Source organism: Zonotrichia leucophrys, chromosome 1A (assembly GCF_028769735.1).
Source record: "Zonotrichia leucophrys gambelii isolate GWCS_2022_RI chromosome 1A, RI_Zleu_2.0, whole genome shotgun sequence".
Classification (NCBI taxonomy): Eukaryota; Metazoa; Chordata; class Aves; order Passeriformes; family Passerellidae; genus Zonotrichia; species Zonotrichia leucophrys.
The window spans coordinates 4,269,154-4,295,206 of record NC_088170.1 but is presented as its reverse complement, the minus strand read 5'-3'; the positions used below and the strand labels follow the sequence as shown (position 1 = coordinate 4,295,206).

The 26,053-nt window shown below is 40.7% G+C and overlaps 1 protein-coding gene across 16 annotated transcripts in view; it reads right to left on the bottom strand.

The window, feature by feature from the left end:
• The window catches only part of MICAL3 (microtubule associated monooxygenase, calponin and LIM domain containing 3), a 160,796-nt gene that overhangs the window by 56,435 nt on the left and 78,308 nt on the right, over positions 1-26,053 (bottom strand). For all 16 annotated transcript variants that reach the window (XM_064735605.1, XM_064735721.1, XM_064735620.1 and 13 more), the window contains 3 exons: positions 15,706-15,892; positions 12,270-12,358; positions 11,075-11,162 (listed from right to left, as the gene is read on the bottom strand). In XM_064735605.1, the coding sequence (XP_064591675.1) occupies positions 11,075-11,162; positions 12,270-12,358; positions 15,706-15,892 (364 nt within the window). The remainder of the gene's footprint in view (positions 1-11,074; positions 11,163-12,269; positions 12,359-15,705; positions 15,893-26,053) is intronic.

The following is a 26,053-nucleotide window of genomic DNA, read 5'->3' as shown; positions in this document are numbered from 1 at the left end:
TCCTCCTCCACACATTCCACAACGTCCAGCTAGAATTAAGTTCTCCATTCTCAGATTCTGCCTGTAAATGTGGAAGCTTGTTCTCTTCATAACAGTGAAAATTAATAGGACTGACTATTGAATGAAATTGAAAACTCACACATTTGTCTTATGAGTGTTGCAATGTTTTGCCCCACTCCCCCCCCCCTTATTTTAATTAAAACAGACTTCTGGAATTCCCAAAACAGGCACTGACAAAACAGTTGCTTACTGCACCAGTAGGACTGAGTTTAGAACCAGCTGGAAATTGCATTGATCTGACCTTTCTCTGGTTTTAGTGGAAGCAACCAGAAGTGAATATAATTAGCCAGTTTAAGATCAAGGTCATCTGTAATTTATCCTTATGTCTTGGAAACAAACAGAAATTCATCTAACTCACAGTATAAGTTATGTTTGAGGAACAGTGTTCCCCATATGCATGAAATAGCAGCATTATGTAATGAAGGTTAGGAGTTCACTATGTGGTTTAACAATACAGAAGAGTTGCCTTCCTTACAGCAGAGGAACAGAATCATCCAGGAGTGTGGCTATTTTTGACTCCTGGAAAGTGGCCAGTGTTGTCACTGGTGGGTGGAGAAGAGAATCAGGGGAAAGGAGGTATTAGGTCACCTAATCCAAGCCCCAGGGAACACTGCTAAGCTCAATATTCCTTATTACATCTCTTCTGGCAAGAAAATCTTTATGTTTGTACAGAATTCACTTTTACTGCTGCCCAAACAAGTTTCCAGTCCTAGAGATACAGTATAAGTTATGTAGAGATTTTTAGCCTGTTAATCACTCAGGAACATTGGTAAGTCAGTAACCTATTACCAATCATGCTCCATTTTCCTGGTATCATCCAGGATGTCAGAGCTCTCCCTGGTATTTAGATCAGCTCTATCATATGTTGCCTGGCCTCATTTCCATTCTCTGAAAGAAGCTGAGTGTGGGAAGGCTGAAGAGGATAAAATAACATTACTTTGCAGGCATTAATTTTGTTCTGGAAGCTATCCAAGGTATGGTACCTCAAAGAACCACCTGGGATCTTGATGAGGCACATGCAGGGATTGGCAGGGAGAAAAAAAAAAAGAAAAGGCCACACTAGATTTTAGAACTATCATGACTTTGGTTAATGAGGTTTCCCACTTTTTGAGTGAAACATTATCTTTATTGTTGTTAAGTAACTTAAAAATTAATATTTAAGACTGATTGTCGTGTTATGATCCAAACAGTGACCCCTTTTATGTTGTTACAAAGAAAGCCTCTGCTATCTTATCTACTACATAACACTTGGTATCATTTTTTCATGGTGGCATCTACCTCTTGCCACTTGTCTGCAGCACAAGTACAATCTGCAATCCCTCTGCAATCTCCCATTCCACGGTGAGGATCAGACAGGTGATGTCTGATCACAACATGCAAATCACACCAAGCCAAACCAAAGCTATTTCCACCTAAAAGTAGGAGTGGAATCTTCACTGGCAAGTGCTGCAAGCTCAAATCACAGAAGGCAAAGGCAGGGAGCAGGAGGATGAAGAAGTGCCTGATGCAGGAGAAGGTTTGGAGAAGGACTCAAGAAGCTCAACATGACCTGTCAACATGCACTCACACCCCAAAAGCCAAACATGTCCTGAGCTGCATCCAAAGCACAGTGGGCTGCAGGGCAAGTGAGGGGATTCTGCCCCTCTGTTCTGGTGAGATCCCACCTGAGTGCTGCCTCCAGCCCTGGGGGCCCCAATGCAAGGAGGAGGTGGATCTGCTGGAGCAAGCCCAGAGATGCCACAAAGATGATTAGAGGGATGAAACATTTCTCCTATGAGGAAAGGCCGAGAGAGCTGAGCTTGCTCAGCCTGGAGAAGTCTCTGTGGAGGCCTTGGTCAGTCAAGGGGGCCAGCAAGAGCTCTGAGAATGGACAAGGCATGGAGCAGTAAGACAATGGAGAATGGCTTTAAACTGAAAGAGGGTAGGTTTAGATTGGATATCAGGAAGAAATTCTTTACTGTGAGGGTGATGAAGCACTGGAACAGATTGCTCAAAGAGGTGGATGTCCCATCCCTGGAGGTGTTCAAGGTCAGGCTGGACAGGACTTTGAGGCACTTGGTCTAGTGGAAAGTGTCCCTGTCAAGGGCAAGGGGTTGAAACTTAATGACCTTTAAAGGTCCCTTCCAACCCAAACCATTCTATGATTCATTCTATGAATCTTTCAGTACAAATTTTGCTTATTTTTTATAGAAACTGGCACTTCTAGTTCCACATGTGACAATGGACAATATTTTGATCATTCAAGAACAACCCATCAGAAACCTGAAATTTTATCAAGCATAGTAAAAGTGTGGAATGTAATGTTTTCAGGCTCCTGTTCCATTTGTGATCAGATTCAAAACACCACCTGTGAACAGCTATCTTCTTTCTCTTTGCTGAGCTAAGAACCACTCTCTGTCTCTTCTGAGGCAATGTCCTAGAGATTTCCATAATCACAGAATCTCAGAATCCATTTACATACTAAGCATGTCTTCACCTAATTTCTACCATTTATGTCAAGATTATCAGGAGCTGCAAATGGAACAGGCTGAAATCTTAGGCTGGCAAATACAGTGGGGAATATTTGCCACAAGTAAAAGATCCACATACTCCAAAAAGGTTCAACATCTGCTCCCTCATTCTGTTGCACACTTTTCATTATCTACACTTATGTCACATACTCTTGTGTAAATTTTACAAAGCAATTGAATATTCCAAGCAATCCAGAGCTTCACATATTAGTGGAAATTTTCCCCAAAACTAGGAAAATTCTTGTAATTATATATGTAGATAGTTATATTAAAAATCTGGTACAGTTCCAGGAAGCAAGCTTCCAAAAGACTTATTACTGATTAAAAATAGTTTACACATCAGTTCTGATGCGTTTTCACATCAGCCTGGAAGTATTCAAAACATCTCTTGGGTAAAAAAAATCCTATTTTTAAACACTTCTACCCTCAAGCCACCAGATAAACGTCTATAACAGCAGAAAGGAGGATTATGAAATTTTCCTAAAAAAGCAAATGCGGCCTTCTGGGATGACAGCAAACATGAGAAATGTCAGACTAAACATACATTTTTGAGAGCAGATGTAAGCAACTAAACAGGGCACAGAAGTGCCATCTCATCCTTAAAGAGCATCTGCCCAGTTTTGTTCAGAAAGCTCAAGCTAAACTCTACATTGTAAGGATCAGTTCAGCAACTAATTCACCTTCCTTCATAAATACACATCAAAAACAGAATAGCTTTGATGTTGACTCTGGATTACCTGCTCCTTCCCTTGAGATTATTTCTATTTGTTTTGGTTTTGTGGCTTTTTGTTTTGTTATTTTTGGTTTGGGTGCCATTTTGTTTTGTGGTTTTTTGTTTGTTTTTGTTTGGTTGATTTTTTAAATTTGGTTTTCTCCCCTTACTTCTTGCATTTTAAGATACATTATCAACTATATATCTTAATAAATTACACTGCTGATCACAACCAGGTGGTAAAACTATAACTTCCTTGTTTTAATTTGTATTAATTTTTATTCACTCATTATTTTAGAAGTACCTTCTTACACTTTTTCATCCCTGTTACAGAAGCCATGACACTGGAGAAGAACCACAGGCACAGAAAGAGCAACTGTGAGGTATCTGTGTAGACTTAAAAGAAAATTGAGGTGAGGGTTGTCTCTCCTACCACTACTGCTACTCCAAGTTTTAGCTGAAAACATGGCTCCCTATATCAGTACAGCAAGGAAGTCTGATTTCTACTCTGATGAGAGCAATGTCTAGAATGCACCTCCTTTCATCCTTTTTCTTTTTTCTTCTTAATTCATGAAGCAAACATTTGATTTCTGGAGAGCACATATGCAGGTGCAGAGTTAACAGAACAGTGAAGGCTGTTGGAGTGGTACATCAAAATGACATTTCTAGCTCATGCACCAGCATATGAAGTTTTACCCTGAATGCTCATGGCTCCTACTCAGAACTGAAGGCCCATCTTAACCTCAAACCTGGCACTGCTTAACATAGCAATGAAAAACTACAGGCATTTTCAAAGGCATAAAGCAATTAACCTCCCTCCAAAGAAGGAAATTTTACATAGACCAGAAATGGTTTGTGGTTGTAGATCTGTGACCTACCATTTAAATGTAATCTACTCTGGCCAAATATCATTCGCAACTGAACTGTCAAAAATCACCAGCTATAACAAACTTTTAGCTGCAGATGGTGGAGTAGGAAGCAGGAGAAGCATGTGAGGAAAAAATACTGAACAAGTCCCTAATGTAGACTAACTCTTTGTAATTTTGAGACCAGGAAAATGCAGCTCAGAACAACAATCCAGGTCTGTTTGTCATGGTGAGGACATCACACAACAGGCTCTTAAGGGTCTTGAGGAAGGCAGGTCAGCTCCTTGTGTGCAGTCCTCAGAAAAAACAACAGTCCAGCTAGAACACGAGACAGGATTTGGCTACAAAGCTTAGCATTTAGTCATTTTCTGTCATTTCATCACACCAAAACATCCCATCACCACAGCAGATCTACACCAAGCAGAGGAACCAAAGCCTGTCAAGACTCTTGTCACTCTATGGATCCCTGCTCTGCCATGGGTGTGACTGCCCTGGTCACAGAGCATGACAAAGACCTCTGGCCTGCAGCAAGCACACAAAACAACCTCCTCAGACACCGAGCTCTGTGAAGCCACAATGCTGAGAGCACAGCTATCTAAAGTCAGCTTTGCCAAGGCAGCAGAATACCTAGCAAGGAGGTGCTCAGCAGGTCATGCTGTCTGTGCAATGTGTGCCCTGCACTCCAAGAAAACCACAACATAACAGCAAAATTTAAAATAAACACCACAATACAGAAAGAGCCTGAAAAGTAGTACTTGGCAGTGACAGATGGCACATGCCACAGAGCTCCCCAAATGCCAGTTGTATTTGAGCTTGCTAGAGCTATTCATTCCACTGTCCCCCAGTTCTGTATCCCCTGCAGCATCCCTCAGCTGGAACCAGTGGAGGGACAAGGGGCAGGACAAAGAAAAACTCAGAAACCTGAAGTTTGTTTGGAATTTATTCCCTTGAACATTTCACACAGTTGAACAAAAAAAAAAATCTCCATTTCACAGCAACAGGGAAACCACGTGTTACATAATTCAGAGACACACACACACACCCAAAACAAAAACAGGTTAAAAACAACTGCATAAATCAAAGTTTTCAAAGGGACTATACAGCGGAGACATGAAGCCTTTCTGAGCACTAAATCATCTCACTTGAACATTATCTGTCACTGAACTTATTTTATGCACAGTCCCCTCCTTTTCTCTGAGGGAAGCAATCTCAAAATAGTATTAGTCAGATTCCACTTTTCAAAAAACCAGACATTTTAATTCTGCAATGAAAACAAAAATCCAACTCTTTCACACAAACTTAATACTATTTTTCTAAGACACAAAAACATTCAATGAAGCTCTTAAAGTGCCCAGAAAAATTCATATCACCCTTCAGAATATACACATACAAACAACAAATATTCCAGTGGCACAAGTCTACAGGTCTGAAAGCTAGAGAGAGAGGAGGAGTTGGGAGCCCAGTAACTCCCAAGACAAAGTGTTCTTAGCAGGATCCAGCCATGAGTACAAACTCAGCACACTGTTGTTTTGGACATCCTTCTCAGTCCTCAAAACATTTTTCAGGATTTTTCAGTGAAATTCCATCAGGTCAGCTGCATCTCCTACTCTGAATAAATAACCTTACCACCACATCTCTTCCTTTCCAAATTTTCTGAGCTTCAAATTGCCAATCCTTTAGCATTCTCCTTTCCTTTATGCCAAAGGCACCCAAATCCTGATAAGAACACTGAAAAGGACCATGATGGACTGGGAACAGTCAAGCACTTATCCTAACAGATTCCTGGCTTGGTATTGAGAGATGATTCACTGGGCACTGAACCCTGGTTCTAGTCAGGCAACCTGTACACTCTCCTCAGCTTCCAAAAATACACATCTGGTTCTTAAATCTGTATTGTTAATGTTCCAGAGAGAAGTCAATCTTCCATCAGATCTCTCTGCAGTTGTATGATACCCAAAACAGGGTTCAGAATCTGTGCCATGTCCTGCTAAACACACCACCATGGCTCCTCCAAACAGAACAGACAATATTCAAGGCACACTAGTAGAGGAAATAGCTTTCATCCCAGTTTGGTGGTACATCCTGAAATATGAATGCTTTCCTTTTTTTTTTTTTTATTTTTGGCAGGGAAAAGAGTTGGATATATTTGTAAACCTTCATTGGTTTAAAATGAAGGCACCTCAAACAGAATGTCATGTCACAGAATTTGTTTGCTGTTATCTTCCATAATTTAATGTTTAAACTAGGCCAAATTAAAACAAGAACAAAACCCAAAGGTGAGTAGTAATGAAAAGAAGTGACCAAGTAGAGGATTTCATCATGATGTTTGTTTGCATAGCAAACAAAGCAGTATTGCTTTGAGCTAAGCCATTTTCACAAGTAAGGCATGTTCAATGTATGAATGGTGAAGAGGCAATGCTTCTGAACAATAGAGGCAATGTTTATGAACAAGAAGCTTATTCCTAAACAGAAATATATATTCGTGTTTTGTCACAATTGAATTGTGTGCAAATAATATTGGATACATTTAAAAATACTTATACTTGTACAGACACTCAAGATCCTTTTCCAAACGTGGTTCAGATAATTTACTTTCAAGGACATGCCATTTAGAGGAAACAGCCACTCTTTCCCAGCTCTCCAGGTCAGCAAAACAACTTCCTCATGTATATTGCCTGCTATATACAACAGTACTTGTACAAGGGTGTGCTGTGAAGGGCTTTGCTCTGAGTATTTCTCCCTGAAAACCATTAAGGCACATCCACAGGAGGATTTTAATTTTTCAGACTGCATACCTATTATCATAAACACTATCTATTTATGTGATATTAGAGCACAAGTCCTAGTAGCTCTAATTTGTATTGCATTTTGTTTTTCATACTATTGCTTATGTTTGATTTCTTAATCTTTCACAGGTCAAGTAACTAAAGCAAAAGATCTCATGACTTGCCTTTTATTGCTGTACAAGTATGAGTTTCCCTAGGCAGTCTTTCCTTGATCAACTTCCTATTGCTGATAGAGACAGAAATGCATTGTTGTGAAAACATGAGCCTGAAATGGGAAATATTTTACAAAAAAACATTTCTGGCTAACATCACCCCAAGGAGCATATCATAGAGCTGATAGGGGTAAAGACTGTTCCAAGTCCATCTGTCAAGAAAGAGCTGAAAATCTGGAAACATTCTTACAGACCTTTAGAACAAACAGAAGAACAGCATTTGCATTAAAAGCACATTAAAACCATATAAAGTACTGTAAATTATATAAAAAAAATTCCAAGACACAGCAGTTACAGATTATCAAAGGGAGAGACAGTTGAGAAGCAAAAGATTTTTTGTTCAGTTGTTTGTTTTTTTTCTTGGCAATAGCAGCATTTTGGCACAAAGGCAAATGCAGAAGATAGAGAAAAACAGGCAGACAAGGTACAGAGAAAGTTACAGAATCTACAACAAGCATGCCACAGTTCAGCAGGACCAAAAGCACAGTAAGAGCTGTTCCCAACTTCCCTTTCCCAGAGAGAGTGGCAGCCACTGCTCAAAGCTTGTTGCCACCTTCCCCACTGAAGGGTTCCCGTTTGGCCATAACCTCCCCTGGCAGCAGCAGGGCAGAGGCCACACAGGCTCTGTGCAAACCCCTCACACAAAGGGTGACTCAGCTGAGTGCTGAACAAACCTCAACCTGCTGATCACAGACTGTGCCCTGCAACCACTGCTCTACAAGGGACACACAGAACTCACCCCATGCCAGCCAGCACTGTGGCCACCCAGACAGGGACTGACATCTTTAGCAAGGTTAATCCATGCCAAACAGGTTAGTGACAGCACAAGAAAGGGCTTGGTGTGACCAGTCTCACCTCACCTGACTAAACCTGCTGAAGGCTACTCTGTGGTTGAATACATTTTAAGCATTAAGCTAGTTTGATGATATAGCAAAGGGGGCAGTGAATGTAGGGAGAAAACCCATGCAATTTACATCCATCTGGGATTTCATGGCAACTACTAAAAAGCAGGACTTGCATGAGTCACCAAAAAGCTCTCTGACAAAAGCACTTTTGCTAACTCTGGGTAGAACTGAACTCTCGGGTATAAAATTTTTAAATGGCTGCCTTTTTGTATATTCCACAATGGATGTAACTGTTGTACACCTTCCCTTTGCCTTCTCAGTTATATTTGCATCTCCACCAAATATCAAACCTGAGCATGTTACATGCTTTTCTGCCTTTACTAAATCCTTTTAGAGGCAACTAACACTCTACACCAAGACCTACCCCACTACCGAGCATTACTTCAGGCCTCAGGGCCTGAAATTGCTATTGCCAAATTCCATTTGGTGGTCTTGCCCTAAAGGATGTAAAACACTTTCAGATGTATGACCTTTACTAGGGGAGAGACAGATGGATGAAGTGGAGGCTAGGAAACAGATCCCTGCCTCTGTCTTCATCTCAGACAGGATTTTGCTCAAGGTATTTATCTAGGCTACAGTGAAAGCTTGCAAGAAGGAATATATACCAACAGTTTAAATTCAGGACTTACACTGAGATGTAATCTTACAGACTCCTTTTGATTATTCAGGAATAATATCCTGTTCTTCCACTATATAGGTAAGCTTGGTAGCTAAAAAAGATTTGTTTTTTGAAACCATAAATAACTGTAAAACCCACACAGGCTTTCTGAGCTAGCTACCCAGCAAGAAGGGGAGCTGAAGGTAAGTACCTACAGGACATGACTGTTGCTCTAACAGAGAACTGACCTGCCTTTAATGCCACTGTGGATTGTTTTTAAAATACATTGCATTTTGCTTCCTCCTGCTTCTTAACCATTGCTAAGTCAGTCAGTAGTTCCAAGAGTTACTTAAATCACTCTGCACAAAGAAAACAAAACTCAGCTCTAATGGTATTTCTTTAGCACAACAGAGGCACTGCTCACCTCTTCTAGCACTGAATGCACTTCTGCCATGCACACATGAGAATGCACCACAACACCCTGCCTGAAATACCAGCTAAGCTCAGCATGTCCTAATGCATTCAGGGCACTGCAAGGGGCAAAGCTTTAAAAGGTCCAACAGCTCTGAACATTATGCTACAGTTATACACTGCTCTAAAAAGCAGAAAGCAAACACAAGGAGCCCTAGATTTCAAGTTTTGCCATTAGACAAAATGGTGTCTGTTCCATGATACTGGTCTGGAAGTACTACAGTGCTGCTACAGGATTGTGCCACCACTATAGAAGGAGACATCTGAGTTAGAGCTGATTTTTGCCTGGTTTATAGAAGTTTATCACAAACTATGCCCTACTGTTTGCTCTACTTAGTGAACATTTAGGTGCTACTTGCTGAATGTTCCTTTGTAAAAGCAATAAATTTGATTCGTTGGAAGGACTAAACCAAAGGAGATTTTCTGCCAGCAGTTGCTGTGATAAACTAATTGCTAAATGTAATTCAAATCTCCTCCTTCTAATTATCATCACCTACAGCTTCACTCCACAAAACCCCTTGTGCTCACATCTGCTGCCGTGTATCAATAAATATTTTTTCTATTCATCTTTAAGAATATGCTCCAAGCTACAAAACCCCAAAGTTTTTTCACTTTCAGAGAAAGCAGTTTTAAATCTATCTAGTTATGCAAAAAATGCTGCAGTTCACACATCTGCTCATAGCATTTTGCAAATATCATTCTTCCCTACCTATTTCTCACTTTTGCCATATGGAAATTGCACACACACAAAAGAGGAAATCTTGAAAGTAACTACACTCCAAAAATCAACACACTAAGGATAAATTTCTGTCAGATTGCATTCAGTTACAATCTTAGAAACACTTGTATAATAATATAAAGTCAAAGAACACCATGATTTTTATCTGCTCCTGTGTTAAGGTCTTCTCAATTGGTACTATGCAAACATTCTTTTCTCAAAGAATTGCTCTAAGTATGCTCCCTTTCTAAAAGCAGCTGATTTCGCTTATTCATAGTCTTGTGGAACAAGTACTAGAAATTACTATTTCTTCCTTTTTCTGACATCACAAAATGAGCACTTGGGGGCTGGGCAAACGAGCATTTGTAGCACAGACACTTCTCTCGTGTTAGAAGGAATTAGAATCTCAAGTTAAAAGGAAAAACTATGTCACAGTAAGACACACACATTCACCACCCCACTTCCAAAGCCACGACCAGGAGCAGCACAGATGCTGGCAGAGGGAAGAGCACCATGACCTGCCAGCACCACGAAATTCAAGGGGTTTAAGGAATCCAATCCCATTAGCTGTCAGACACCCAGAATTCCAAAGGAGACACAATCCAAAGATAATGGGATGTTTCCCATTCAAGTACCAGATTAATAAAGAGAAGCTTGGGAGAACGAGAAACCACACCCAGAATCCAGGAAAACACAGAAATCCAGTTTGTGAGCTATTCCAGTGCTTCATAAAAACTTTCAATTTCACTGACATTGAGCTGCATATATTACAGGGCTCTTTATCTGGGCTGACTCAGAGGAGACCCTCAACTGAGCATCTGTGTTTTCCTGGTATTCTTTCAAACAATGTCCTTGAAAGAACTGAGAACATCTAGGCCCCAAAGCCACAGTGCAAAATAATATATTGAGATTTCTATGTAGCACACAAAATTCACAAGGCACCGCAAAAACCAAATGAGTTACACAGCTCAAAGTCAGGTGACATTAACTCTCACTGGTCAGCAGGCTGCCCACAGAATTCCCCTAGGATCTGCCCGAGAACTTCTGACTGGACATAGAGAAAGGGAACCCCAAATGCCAGCAGCTGACACATGAAAAAGGAGTCCAGAGGGTTCTGGGCTACGTGGTGCCCAATGGAGGAGACTGTGCTGTGCAGGCGCTGGCTCAGCACCCTAACTCTGCCCACGAGGCCGAGCGAGAACTGCACCACCCTGCCAAAGAAGGAAGCGGAGCTACCTGGGGCCCTCTCTGCTGAGGCGGGGAGGCTGCTGGCCCGTCCGCTCCCATCGCTGGCCATGGCGTCCTGCACAGGTCCTTTGGTGTCCTGCAAGAAGGTGGGGCAAGTTAAATTCAGGTTAAAGCTGGAATTGCTGTGTGTACTGAACAGCTGAGCGAGGAATTGAGATGCCTCGCAAGCATCGTGTAAGGAAAGCTCTGAAAAACAAACATGCTCCTTCTCAGTTTGAAGCTTTATTAAAGCTCTGAAAAACAAATTGGATAGCCAAGAAAGTCAAAGCTGTAGGAGCCCTCAATCTGCTCCTCTGGGAAATAAAACAGGTACCATTTCTAGTCTTTATTTTTGGCAGGAAGTATGGCACATATTGGGATAGATCCACTATCCTTGCAAAAAGGAGTACAGGTCCAGCTTGTACTAATAAAACCTGAGTATCAGGCAGGACAGGCACCACTGCTTGCACAAAGGAAAATCTAATTTAAGGGACAAGGGCAGCTTGCAGCACGCAAGCTTAACAGAACTTAAGAAACCAGCATGTAGCTTGCTCAGAGTATGTGAAAATACTGAAAAGGGGCTTGAGGAGAAAAATGAGGTGCCTTGGATTATAACAACAAAAAACTGAGGGACAGCTGAGCCCATTCTGTATAACAGTGTCTCTTCATCCTATATTTACAGCACAAATACTTCTATTTTGATAGTATAGGAAAGGGGATATTCTGTCTTTTCATGCAGGTTCCTGTTAACACAGCAGACTTTCAGAAATGAAGATATGTGATTTTCATAGCTTATGCAAGAGGGGTAGAACTTGGTGTTTCAAAGGAAATGCAAACAATTTGTTTCATCTTAAGCAAAACCACGGAGAAACAAAGCAAAACTAGAACTGGTAACATTATTCATTTAGTCTCAGCATACACTGAGAAATTATTTCAGCTGACAAGAAAAACAAATCAAAATTCTGTTTTGAACAGGATAGCACACAATTTGATAATAAGTACCATGAAAAGAGCAGTACTAAGTAGAGGAATTGCTTTTAAATAAGATTTAGTTGAACTGTAAGCTTTCATGACAGATAAAGCAATTAAATGCACCCTGAATTTTACTACTTTCTGAAAAAACCCCAAACCATCACACATGTTTTGTCAATGTTAAGAATCCAAATCTATTAACATGGCACGTTAGATGAAAATAATGAGTTACCTTTCCTGACAGAGGACCCACTGCTGGCCTCTTCCTCTGAGCATAACCAGAGACTCTGTAACAGTAGTGAGGTTTACAGTAGAATTTGCCTGCAGATAAAACACAAATGATGGTCAGGAACAGGAACACAGGAATTTAGCACAATACAAATGTCCATCTCACTGCAACTTGTTTTCTGCTGCCACTCCTGTTGCTCTCTCTAATTTCTTCACTATATGCAGAGGCAAATACTGGCTGAAGTTTTAGCTCCAGCTCTGCTCTCTCCCCTTGTAACTAGGCTCTTTTCCATTGGGTGCCTGACAGCCATTTAGTTTAAAATCCTATCAAACACCAAAGCAAAGCTGTGAGGCTTGTGTGGTATCACATGCTAACAATGCGGCAGTGTGTGAGGAACAAAGAAACCATCACATGAAAAGCTGGCAGAAGCACTTTTGGAAAAAGCAAGAATGAATACAACCAGCAGAGGAAAGTGGGAGAGGACAGTGTTAACTCCCAAAGAACCATCTCTCAAAATGCACAGTGGCTACTTGTAAAAAGGACAATGACTCATTTTCACAAATAAGACCTTTTGTGATCCTGCTGGTTTTACGAACACCCCAGAAGTCTAGAGAGGTTTTTCACTGCTATCTGAGCACTGCCAGGAAGACAAAGCAGCATTAGCAATACCATCATGCAAATACTACTGGTACTAATAAAAGCAGCAAGCTGATGCCTCATAATTATCTTCCACTGTACCTTTGTCAGTGTATCCTGCTTGGCATATGCAGCCCATAGCACTCTCCACTGCCATCCCATTCCTAGAGCTTTGCCAATGCATTCCCAACACATATTCTGACCTCTGCCTCTAATTTCTCTGTGCTGGTATTTGCAAAATAGCAGCACAGAGATGGAAAAGTGACAAACATCTTTCTAGAAATCTTTACTTCAATAAGTATTTCTTAATGTTTACTCATACCAAAACCTGCTTTTCGAGATTGTCTGAAACGAGCAACAACTGAAAAGCTCTTACACAAAAAAATTCTCAGACTCTGAAGCCTAAAACCAGACACTGACTGCAGAAGGCTGCAGAATGCTTGTGAGCCCAAACAGCCAGATGAACAGCAACAATGTGTGCATAGCTTTGGTTTTTTAACTCTCAAAGAAAACTCAGAATGAAATACAAGCTACATTTTCACAATAGATAGATACCACAGATTTCTGTTGAGCCACATCTGCTTCATATACACACACAACTGTTGTGCATGTAATATTTCAGAATGAATGCTATAAGCCTGCTGAAACTCCAAGCTTTGTGTTCGCTTCACTGAGAACTGTCTGGCCATAACTGCACACACAAGCATGCCTGCAGAGGGAAACACTAAAAATCTGGTGGTAAAAACTTTCAGCCCATACAGCTGACAGAGAAGCTCAGTCTGTTACTGCTAAACAGACAGATATTCAGTTACTTGTGAGTGCTCAAAATAACAGCAGTGCTCAAAAAATGCTTTTCACCAACTTTGATTTCTGATAAAGATGTTGCCTTTATATGTTGATCTCAAAATTACCACTGGCCCCTTTAAACTTGCGTGCCAAGTCTGCTGAACTTCCAGACAAGCAATAAAGGGGTTTCTATTCCTTACTGGGAGTCTGGTTTGATTCTAAGTGTCCTCAACTCTTCACAACCCAGCAGATCCATTACTTAAAGTCATTATATAAAGCATTATGAATACACAATTTTAGTTCTTTTTGCCCCTTAAACCAGATGGTGTTTCCGCAGCCATTTTTCCACCCAGTATATATTAAAAGATTGTTCTTACACAGAATGGACACCCATCAATTTCAATTTGCAGTAGATTATCTTGGAGTGTCATCCTGTGACATCAATTCAAAATTTTTACTTCATCTTCACCTTAATCAGCGGGAAAAATACAGGTACTAACACTTTTTCCTGTGTTATTCTGTTTCCTGGTTATTCTGTTTTCTACACCATTATGTCTGAAACAGAATCCTTTGCACCTTACTTGTCACTAGTTTTACACCATTTTACACTTATTTTCCTACTGAGACTGGATTAAAGATAGGCAGCTGTGCAAGAAAATAAATTCATACCTGCTGATGTGAATCAACATTTACCTCAAATACTTTCTCATACATTTTCTTCAGAAAAGTGACATTTTTGTCAATCACTGCTCAAAGACTGTAGTACACAGCTACCCTTACAAGGAAATGACTTTTCACAAGTGATGGACGATCCTAAATTATTACTTTGAATATGCATGTTTTGCTGATTAACAGCCTCTTTTACCTGCTGCCATATTGTCTGGTTTCTCAGACTTGTAGGGTATGTCTGAAGCTTCCCTTTATTCTTAGCATGTTAGATTCTTTTAATTGAGGCATCAGCAAGTTTTGTAATCATATCCTTTTCTCCTTAGTCTATCAGATACGAAAAATAAGCCATTACTGAATCTGCAGTAACTACTGCTACAACAGTCTAACATTGACTTACTTCTACTCAATTTTAATGTTCCATGTTTTCTATATAAGTAGAACTCAGCTTGTAATGACCAATTATCAAGAGCCCCTGATTATAAGTTCCTGTTTTATTACATCTAAAATAAACATAGAGAGTTGAACAGTTGTGGTACCTTCAAGAAGAACAAGCTGGTCGCATTTCTCTCCAACTTGTTATTTTCTCTTAAGTAGTATTAAACACTCAGGGGTTTTATTTAAATACTGTCAGATGAGGACAGTAAAAAGTCTAGCCCTCAAACTCAGCCTGTGAAGCTTTTTAAAGCCTCCATTTACTATTTGTTTACCCTGCACTCTAGCAGCTGTTAATGATGCCTTAAGTTTTAGATTTCATATTTTCCAGATTCTGTACTGCCTTAATGTGTAAATCTGAACTTCATAAAAAGTGTTAGCAAGTTCTCTCGACAGCTTAGTCAGACAAAACAATCCTTTTCCAGCCTAAGAACCAAGGACACCATTGGAGCTTTCAGTCCAAAAGTGTGAACAATGGTGAATTGAGGAGAGCAATCCGGGATGTTGGGACTTCACAACCTGAAGCTGTGATTGGACAGTTAACCCAAATATGGAAATGGACCAAAAGTCATAAAAGTGTGAAAACTTGTGACCGGTCATCCATCTTGAGTCAAGCCAGAGCCAGGCTCTTGTACTGCCCAAGGTGTAACCTTTGAAGGCTTTTTTAATAAATCCCTCCTTTATTCCTTCAACTCTGTCTAGCCTCTGTTCCAGGTAGCCTCTCCAGGCACCACTACAATGTTAACTCCTATGGGTTTGGCTGCGCTGCTGCCGCCATGACCTGGCCATAGGAAATCCCGGAAACTCCAACAGCTGGAGAGATGGTGTCTGGAGAGCAGAAGCTACCCTCCTCCCTAACTCACCAAACAGTTTTTAAGGCCAGGAGGAGCCTGGTGAGCAGAGGCTGCTCCCTTACCGTCCTCGATGTCGTAGGCGTAGGAGGACAGGCGCAGGGTGGTGGCGCAGTACTCGCACTTGAAGCAGCTGCGGTGGAAGAACTTGCCCTCAGCGCTCAGCCTCTCCATCACGTAGACCCGCTTGCGGCAGAAGTAGCACACATCGCTGCCTCCCAGGTTCTGGGGGAACTCCTTCTTGAGCGAGCCCTGGACACAAACAGGGATGGCTGGATTAGTGTGTGTCCAGCCTCGCTGAGATCACACACCCAGATCATGTTTTAGCTCTTCAGTTATGTGGGCACGGGAGCACCTGGATGCTGCTGCAGTTCTCGGACAACTCACGTTGGTTTTAACCAGGACACCAAAAACTAACCTTGCTGTCCAGGAAAAAGGCTCCTAGGATGCCATGCCTACATAAGTTCTGGGTAGATGAGTGGACACCAGTACTATTAATGATGACCCTGAAATCAGTGACTTAAGGAGGCACATGAAGAAAGGCAAAACCATTAGAACACCCTCAAACAGCAATTCTTAGACCTACATTACCAAAACCAGTGTCTCCTCCAGAAAATAGCAGTGCAGAAGTGTTATGAACAGTCTTCTCAAGTCATTACGCCCAGTCTTTGGATGCTGGCATTAGGTTAAAATATTTGGCAAAGGAAACGAGGACAGGAGTGAGAGTGGATGGAGAAAGGGAGACAAAAATCTCTCACAAAGCTACAACAGATTCCATCAGTGGTGTAATAAAGCTCACAAAACTGGTGGACACTCACAAAACTTGAGATCTACACAACATCTAAGCACAAACACACTTCATCTCTGGCACATTGTCTTACCAGTTCCTTCTTGTCTAGAAGGGTTTTGGGCTGCTCTTTCCTTTGAAGCTGATTGGCTATCTGCTCAGCCAATGAGCTCACTCCGCCTGTGTACATCTTTATGTACTTCTACCAGATGGGTTGAATAAAACAAGAGTGGTGTGAGAAAAGAAAAAAAGAATCAAATTAAAAAAAAAATTAACTAGAATGATGAGAGGTTAGGTGGTGAAAAGGTGCAGAGAGGTCAAATCATGCCAAGACAGTGGACAAATAAAGTGACAAGTAGTAATAGCAAAGCCGGTGTCATCTGAAATCACCAGTACAGTCCAGGATCACCTGTAGGAACAGACAGGAAGGCTTGCATTTTGCATTTTTTAAGTGTTCCAGAAATACTATGATGAAGGGAGCAGATCTTGTTTTCATCTGTGGGGTATTTTGTCCCTGGAAACTTGAGTACAGACACTTCTAAAAGATGAGGCTAAATATAGGTTAGATTTTAGGTTCCAGGTAAAATTGACAACAGAAACAAAGATCTTTTAGAAGACGTTACCAAGTCTAATGCAGCGTGCTGATTTACAACAGTATATTTGTGTACTTTGCACCTGGAAAGAATTAATTTACAGACCATTCACAGTGCAGGGAGAAGCCCTTAACTAAAGAACTCACAGTGAGTCAAAAGTATTAATTCTTCCAGTGCTAAAAATACACAGAAGTTTAGATGGAAAAAAAGATGGAAGAGCCTTCATCCAATGCATTAAAGCCATACCAGCATACATCTGGAACACATATTTGTTCAACCCTGAACATGGCTTTATGACTTGGCTTTTCTCCATCATGGGCACAGACTGACTCCATAACTCTGGATATCTGAAAACCCTCCAGTATTTTCAGCAGTCTAGGCAAGTTGGCTGTTACCTTAGATGGTACCAAATGAGTGTCTGCAAGCCAAATTCAATCACTGCAGGAGCGGAGAAAGTGTTTTTCACAGGAAACACAACCACTGGCAACAATTCCATGGTTAAGAAAATGAGGTGGTTACATCCATGTTAGCTCAATCCCACTGCAAACGCCACGGGTTTGACTCGGAGCAGCAAAGAGCACGCCAAGCAACTTCCCTTTTCCACACTAAGCAGCATTATGAATGTTTCTAGCTGGATTCTCAGCTAATACAGGATCAGAGAGCCACTCAGCTTCTAGCAAGTGGGAAATGCCAAGGATAACAAAAGGAAAGTATCTTAAAAACCCCTTTACTTATAGCAAAACTTGCTTGAAGCACAGTAGTTATTTCCCTCAACTGATAACTAATTTAATATGTGTGGTTATTAGCCTTTTAGGAATGTTTAAAATCTTCACAAGTTCAGACTTGAGAACAGCAGGAAGCATCAGAGAAACTGAAATTCAGCATAGAATGAGTACTTCTTTGGGGAAAAAGATTATGAAAATGGAGTGCTCAGCCAGAGATTACTGCTGCTGTCACTACAGTCCTAATTCCTTAAGCTCTCTGTCACTGCAGTAATGAGGGGAGGGTTTATTTCTACCCAGAAAGAATTTACACCTGTCTATTGATTCCATTCCAAGGGGCAGAACACTTGCAGTATTTCTAGATGCAAGAAATTAGATACAAATTATTTGTCTCTGAGTCTCCCAGGTTCCATGTGTTTCCAAGTTCCACATACATATGTGCAGAGTTGCTTTTCAGTGACATATATGTTGTTAAACATGACATTTAAAATGGTGCTCACTTCTAAAATTTTCTTCATCATTGATTTTTCACTGGCAATCATAATAATTTGGCCAAGAGTTTTCTGTTTCCTCTGAATGATCAGAGCTTTTGAGGCTTTTTGAGTTTCCTTAGAAGAGAGATCAGGCATTTCCAAGAAAAACTTCCTTCCAGCTGAATCAGGTTCCCCCTAAGCAAGCTTTGATTTGAAACCTTCAACTGCAGATCCTTCAGGACCTTGAAAATTCTACCAGCATGTAATATGTTCCATGCTAAAAAAAAGAATATGTCAATATTAACTGACAGTACCTTGGACTATCTGGTGTGAGAAATTTACTTGCTGAATTTTTAATTTGGAGTTCTGTGTTTCTGATTTGTTTTGCTTTTTGCCTACACATCACATCTGGCCTAATTATGAGTATTGAGTGAAGCATTTTATCTTTCTCTCCATGGTCTTCCAGACTTTACAACATTCTGCAACATTTTCAAAAGGAGGCAAAGAACCTGCTCCAGCTTAGGTCAAATCAAGTTCCTGCTGTTCATGTAGGACAACTGTAACTAGTTCAAATTCTCAGTGATCTTTCAAAAAGCCAAAGCATTTTTTATTTCACACTGTCCATTAACCACATATGCACAAACACATTCTGTTGTTTAGCCCAAAACTTCAACAGAAGCAGCAAGCAAAACCAGAAAGCTCCACTGCAAAGCCAGAAGGACTATCAGTGCTCAAAACCCCTGGTTTGAGTGAGAGATGCACCCCAAACTTCTCACAGACACCAAATGTTAAAAACATTTCATTTCAAACTGCTTTATGGCTGGCAACAGCCGAGCTGTGCCGGGCACAGGCTGCTTTGTGCAGCCTCTCCTTTGTGCAGGGACAAGCACAGAGGCTCTGCAGGTGCAGCAGTGCCAGCCTGGCTGTGTCCTGTGAGTGTCCTTGGCAAGCACAGGCAGCTGGGTGCACCTGGAGGGCTCAGGTGAGGGCTACCTGGCGCAGGGAGTCGGAGGAGGGTGAGGAAGGGCGGTTGGAGGAGCGGAGGCTGCGGGAGAGCTCCCACTGGTCAACAAAGAATCGGCGAGACGGCTCCGTCTCGGGCTAAAACATAAAATAAACATCAACACAATCATACATGTGCTCTTCTAAGAGAGAAGAGAAAATAATAAAAAAAACCCAGCCCAGGCTTTTCTGGCTACCATCAAGAACAATTTTATAAGGACTCTTACAGGAAAACTTTGAGAAAAATACCCAGGGTATCTTTACTTTCTCCCTAGCGAGGCAGAGTAGTTATTCCAAATTTGCTCTTTATTAGGTTTTACATTATTTAGGACCATTTGGAAGCAGTTACCTACTTCCACAGATGTCCAACCTCCTGTAATTCAACCAACTAAGCCACTGGCAAAGACCCCAAATCAATTTCCTCTGCTCCTTCTGTATCTCCCATTGTTCTCTATTACTGGCTCAAGGCACTAAGATCATCTTTCATGCCATGTGAGACCTCTTCTTCATTTTAACTATATAAACCAAAACTCTCTTCTCCTAGGGGACAGAAGAGAAAGAAGTTAGCTTGTATATATTTCCAGTAAACAACAGCAAATTTCCAACCTAAAAATTACTGTAAAATGATTAGAAACACTGAACAAAATAAAGAATGTATCAATATAAAATAATCTGCTGATCTTGATTATCAAATGGCAAAGAATAAATCACAGACTGAGAACCTGCATCCTTCTCAAACTGGTTTCTCACAGGAGAACCCAAAATTTGGTCTTATTATCTCTACAGATGATTATGCCCATCCTCCAATGAATACTTCATATAAGTAGGGAAAAAGTTGGAAGTATCAGACAAACAGCACTGGAAGAAACTGTGCATTCCTAAAAATTATAGTCTGGAAATAAAAAAATATTCACATTACAAATAACTGGCTTTCTTTGAAAAATAAATTATGGTTTTAGTTATAAAAAGGAAAACTAAATGTCATGTAACTGCATGACCCATGAAAAGAGCTACTTCTAGCCACTTGGAATAGGCTAACCTCAAGATTAAATTTACTGAGCAAAATGCAAAAGAGCTTGGCTTTCACAATTTCCCCAATTTATGGAAATATAATTGTTCATACAAAAATTTTCAGTAAATTAAATTTTAATCAAGTTTCTTCTCTGTAAATGTCCTTACTTTGCTAAGCCTCCTCTTTCTCAGTATTTTCCTTGTTTTCTTCTCTTAAATCCCACATCATAATCCATCATTGCTTGCAGTGTTCCAACATCTGTTTCCTTTTTCCTCTCTGCCCTACCCACCTTATGCTTTCCTCTACTTTGTGTTCTCTCCTCCTTCTCAATTCTGCATGATACAGAAATTAGACAATTTCAAAAATAATTGCTATCTTTGCATCTCCACACTCAGAAGGAGCTTAAAAACTGCCAGAGAGCACTACAAAAGGTAGGAGCAAAGTATTTTGGTCTAGATCTTGATTTCTGCGTCATCATTTTAACTGAATAAGGAAATGCACATGAGTATTGTGGGCCTTGCTTGAGATATTAACTTTGTTTACGGTAGGCTTCTTATTCAGGCCTTCACAGCTGAAATTTCAAATCTAGCCCAAGGTTTGCTGTTCCTTCTTGGAGAACAGCTCCTGTGATATTAGCCATCAGAAAAAGATGGCATCCCAAAAAACCCCCCAGCAATATGAAGTGACCTAGATGTCACAAAATTCTTATTAGTAGGGCTTGCAAAAGTTATGCCCACCAGCAAAAGTTCTGGGACTGTTTATGCTCCAGCTCAAGTAGACAGCTTGATTTGGGATGGTTAACTCAAAACAGTTAAGTTATGAAACAAAATCACTTCTGTAGATGGTGCTTTCCAAAAAAGCACTCTGCAGTTTGCCAAGCACTGCTGAAGACAACTGAAAACAGAGAGCAACCAAAGAAACCACAGTTCAAACTGGCATGCTCCCATAGCCCAAAGACAACAGACTGGGGAGAACATTAGGCACAAAAAACGAAACAAAACAGAAGTGTACACTGCAATCAAAGACAATCTGCACAAACTGCCAGCTCTACCATTGGAAAAAACTGCACAGGAAGGATGGACACACAAGTAGTACTACAGAGCCAGGGATTAGGCTTGGAAAATGTGAATATTCTTGCTTCCAGAAGCAAGTAAAATTTGCAAGGGACTGACTGCTAAATGACCACTGTGAGATGACTTGATCCAGAGCCCAGCTGGTTTTCAGCATTTATTCATTTTTTCTGAAGTTTACTGGCTGCTTTTTACTTCATTGTGTATATCCTGTTATGAGGAACAGAAAGGGTCACTCACCAAACAAGGAGACAGCTAAGAAAAGGCAAATCAAATAAAGACACTACAAATAAAGACAAAAACAGTCTTGATGGATGCTTTAACCACATGACCGTAGAGCAGTGGCCATCATATTTTGGTGATTTTTTCCTCTTTCTGCCCCAAGATTTCACCTGTACCCAGAATCCCCCAGTGCTCCAGGACACCAGCTAGGCAGGGCTGTAGTCACCTGATGCCTCAGTGCACGTCTGGACTCCAGGAGGGCAGCCAGCTGACATGCCCTTTGCTCAATACTCATGGGCACATGGTCATGAGACAATAAACGAGGAGATCTCTGCGAGACGAGGAAGGAGGCAGGATGTAAACAAACCAGCACAAAAACGAAGGGACACCAAAATGCCAGCCAAAAGGTATGACATTCACATGCACAACAGTAACAGAAGCTGTCATGTGAAAACTGGGGGATTTTCCCCCCCAGTGTGTACTTTTTTAATGAAGTGCTCCATTTTGACCCTCGGAGGCAAGAAAAAAATGGTTGCATTAATTGTTTTTCACAACTCTTCCTAGAACTGCTGCAGCCAAAATCAAACAAGCACATAGCCTTTCTCTCTGGCATTACCATCAGAAAATAATTTTAAAATGTGGCTTTGTCATGCACAAAGGGCCTTATTTGTCAGTCTATTTCCCCACAGTTCTGCATTCTCAAGGATTTCCTGTAAGTATGTGAATATTTAAAAAATAATATCTAAATTTTTTCTGAGATTTTGCATACAGAAACACATTTTAGGATAATGTATTTCAGTTCTCATAAAGAATGAATTAATTTCTTAAAGATGGTGGTATATGCAAAATAAATAGTCCACATGCCAAAGAGAGCATGTTTAATGAGCCTGTCTAAATAAAGCAAAGAACAGCACTATCAAACACTCACAGAAGCTGCCAGTTTTACTTATGCAACTTCACTGTCCTACTTGTTCTTATTGCACTACCATGTCAATACACCCCAGGCACAATATTTGACACCTCTGCTATTCTAGTCTTTCATATCAATGCTCCTAAAGTGTTGTGTGGTGTATTTGATGACATGAAAAAAGGCCTGGCAGGTGACCTGCTATATAAGTCAGGACTATCACTGCAGCACCACACAGCCGTCAGCTAATTTGTTTGTGGAATACAAAAGTAAATGGACGGGAGCTACAAACATGCGCATCAAGAAATCTGAGGCTTGATCTGTCAAGAATGCCAGGGTGCAGCTCTGTATTACTAACTGTCCTCCAATGCAGAACAGAAAACTGGGCTCACACCCAGTTTACAGGAAACACTCTTCCCATTCAGATGCATTAATAATACTCTCTACTTTCAAGCTGCTTTCTGTTCCACCTACTCCTTCCTACTAGATCATTTCCACTAAAACTGGGGTCTGTTATGAAGCTGTGGGTTTCGGTGTCATTGCAGACACGTGTATTCATTTTCTACTGCCTGTCAGAAAACATTCAGCCCACAAAAGGCTTTTGTTAGAACACATTCTGGAAGTTGCAACAGTTTTATTGCTGGCTCCCATTTATGACTTAATTCATTCAAAGCCTGTACTGGAATGTCAATTAATTTGTCAATATGAATTCAAATCAACCGGTCCTTTTGAGTGCCTATCTTTTATTTTCCCATGCTTCCGTATAATACTGAGCCATTCAGACAGACTGTTGAATATTTCATTGTTAAGAAGGCTTCAAAGTCTCTATACTAAATAATGCCTCATCATTTTTCCTTTTACTTTGGCCTGTAGGAGGCAAGATGGAATGCCAGTTGTTTAACCATCCAGAAAGCAAGCGGTGAACACAATGCAACCACGTTCGCATCAATTAGCACAACACAACTCTCCTTGTTCTGCTACAGCCACAGCATACTTCCCTAAAGAGGTGTAAGAGACAAAGAAGAATGAGAAGAGCCCAAGTGCTCGACCTAGGGCAAAATAAAAGCATATAGCAAACTGCTGCTGAAGGCTTGTTAGGCATTTATGTGGGTGTGACACAGGAGGGATCGCTCCTGGCTGACTCTCAGCAGTTGCAGCGTGTTAACAGCAGCATTAGGATAAGTGTGCTTCACCACCCCCTGGATCTGACCTCTGGATTGCACACATCCACCACAGCTTTGTGTCATCAGCACCCATGCCATTTGTTCATGCTTTTTTACCCTTTCCTGTCTGGGTCTCAGATCCCCGGAATAGCCAGCACCAGGTTCCCTGAATCTCTGCAGGCAACAAATGATGAGCTTAAAAACAATCACAGACCAACTTCCTAATCAGAACACACTTTATCTGATTTTTCTTATGATGCAGGCAGAAAAAAAGCCACAACAAGAGCAGAAGTTTATTAAGAATAATTTAAACCTGGCAATAACAAGTTGGCTCCTGTAGAGAATTTTTTTTAAAAGTATATATTTAAATTAGGTCTATAAACAACAACATAGTACCACAATGTAATCAAATTAGTGCAATAAAGACGGTAAGGCACTCGGTATAACCCACACTGTGATGTTAGTTCAGAGGAAGGAGATGGAGAGTTTAAAAGAAGTGGCAGAATAAATGCAGTAGAAGAGCAGAATTAAAGATTTTAAAAGACATCAGTGTAACATGGATACAGATCCATCTGACTTGCTATGAGGCCTGGGCCAAGACAATTTTGGGGGAAAAAAAATCATTCCTAAGGAGAAAGAATGCTTCTAAAGCAGATTACTCTGACTGAGTCTAAAATCACTTCTGCAGGATTTTTATCAGAGGACAAAAATTCCTGAGTTAAAAGAAGGAAGATTTCTACAAAACACAACATAGAAAATGGTCAAAATACACTTGGCAGAGCTGGCCTTCATGACTAAACTAGGCAACCAAAAAGACACAGGACAAACAAACACTTGGAGAGGTGACAGAAGGAAAACACAGAGCTACAAGACCCTGTGAGTGAAAACAAATTTCTCTACCTGGAAAATGAATCCCACACTATAGATTAGAAGGTAAAACTCAGCATTTAACTGCCTGTGTGTCTCCATCTGTAAGGCTGGGGAAAACCTTTCCTCTTTCATAAAATGTATCCAACAAAATTTTCAAAGGATTTTGACACGAGGCAGGCAGCTAGCTATCACATCAGCTGATATTTCACTGCAGGTTTTGCTCATGAAAAGGGCTTTCCTCACTCTTTCTACCCAGATGTTCTCTCCTGTATCCTTCTTGAAAAGGCTGCTGTTCACAGCACAAAACCAACCCCTTTTTCTGTTAGGACAGTTTCAAATGGGATCAGTAGGCAAGGCTGATCTATCTTGCAGATGCAGACACCACAGAGGCAGCAAAGAATGTGTGTCCTGGAGGCTGACAAGAATTCGACCAGATAAACTGCAACATGTAATTAAAATTTGAGAAATCAGCAATAATGCAAGTCAAACTTTCTGCCAAAGAATAAAACTTGTCTGCTCTGCTAAAAGGTAATGCTCCTTTACAGTTTATAGGCTCAAAAGCTCAGCAAAGACAGCTCAGCTTCACCTCTGGGGAAATTAATTTGTACAATCCTTATGTGATGTCATGACAGCTCTATGGGACTGCACCTGCCTTTTCAGGACCTCTAGCTCAGAACTGATCAAGAAGTAAATTTAAAGGTAGGAAAATGAAACATAATTTTAAAGGATACAACTGAAAGAAGCACAATGACAATATACAAGAAGACAGAAATATTAGAAGGATTTCAGGAAATATGTAACTGGGACAACAAATACATGTGCACAAACATCTGAATGCACATTTATACAGTGGGCTCAGAACAGCTCTCACTGCTCCAGGTTCAAAGCCAGACTGAGACAAGAGCCTCGTGTGGGAGAAACAGAAGGACCACAGTGGACATGTGAAGGCCACTACAATACTCAAAAGCCACTTCAGATAAGCAATCCTATAAATGTTTAATGGATACAAGAGCAAATTTTCAGTCACATCTATTTAAACAGACAGTGGACATGGAACAAAATTCAATTTTCTTTCCCTGCATTACTCCGAACTTTTAATTTCTACTTTGCTGCATCTCAAAACTAAGAAAGGGTTCTGTAATAAATCTGCCTACAGTAAAATCTCAGTCTCCAGTGGAGACTCTTCATGCTTCCAATGAGTTAATGTTGCTTTATCTTCCTAACCTAAGAGGTTGAGAAGCCCCCATCAGCATCTGAAAGAAAGAAAACTGGAAGTGTATTTATAAATAAGCTGTTTGCTAACTGAGCTAGTCACTTGTGCAAGCAGCAATGAAGAGAAAGGGACAGAGCATGCAGAGGGAATCACCTGCTGCCTGGGATACGATGGAGAGGAGGATGGAGTGCAAGAAGAGAGCATGATCACTTTTTTGGGGCAGGTCCGAGAACGTTCCTTATGCCTCATCTTTTTTTAAAACAGAAAAAGAAAAAAAAAAATCATAATAATGGTAGAAAAGAGGTAACATTACCAGTGGTTTGGTGAGACAGGCCAGAATGCATGAACTGAGACCATGATCTAAGCTTACACGTCTCTC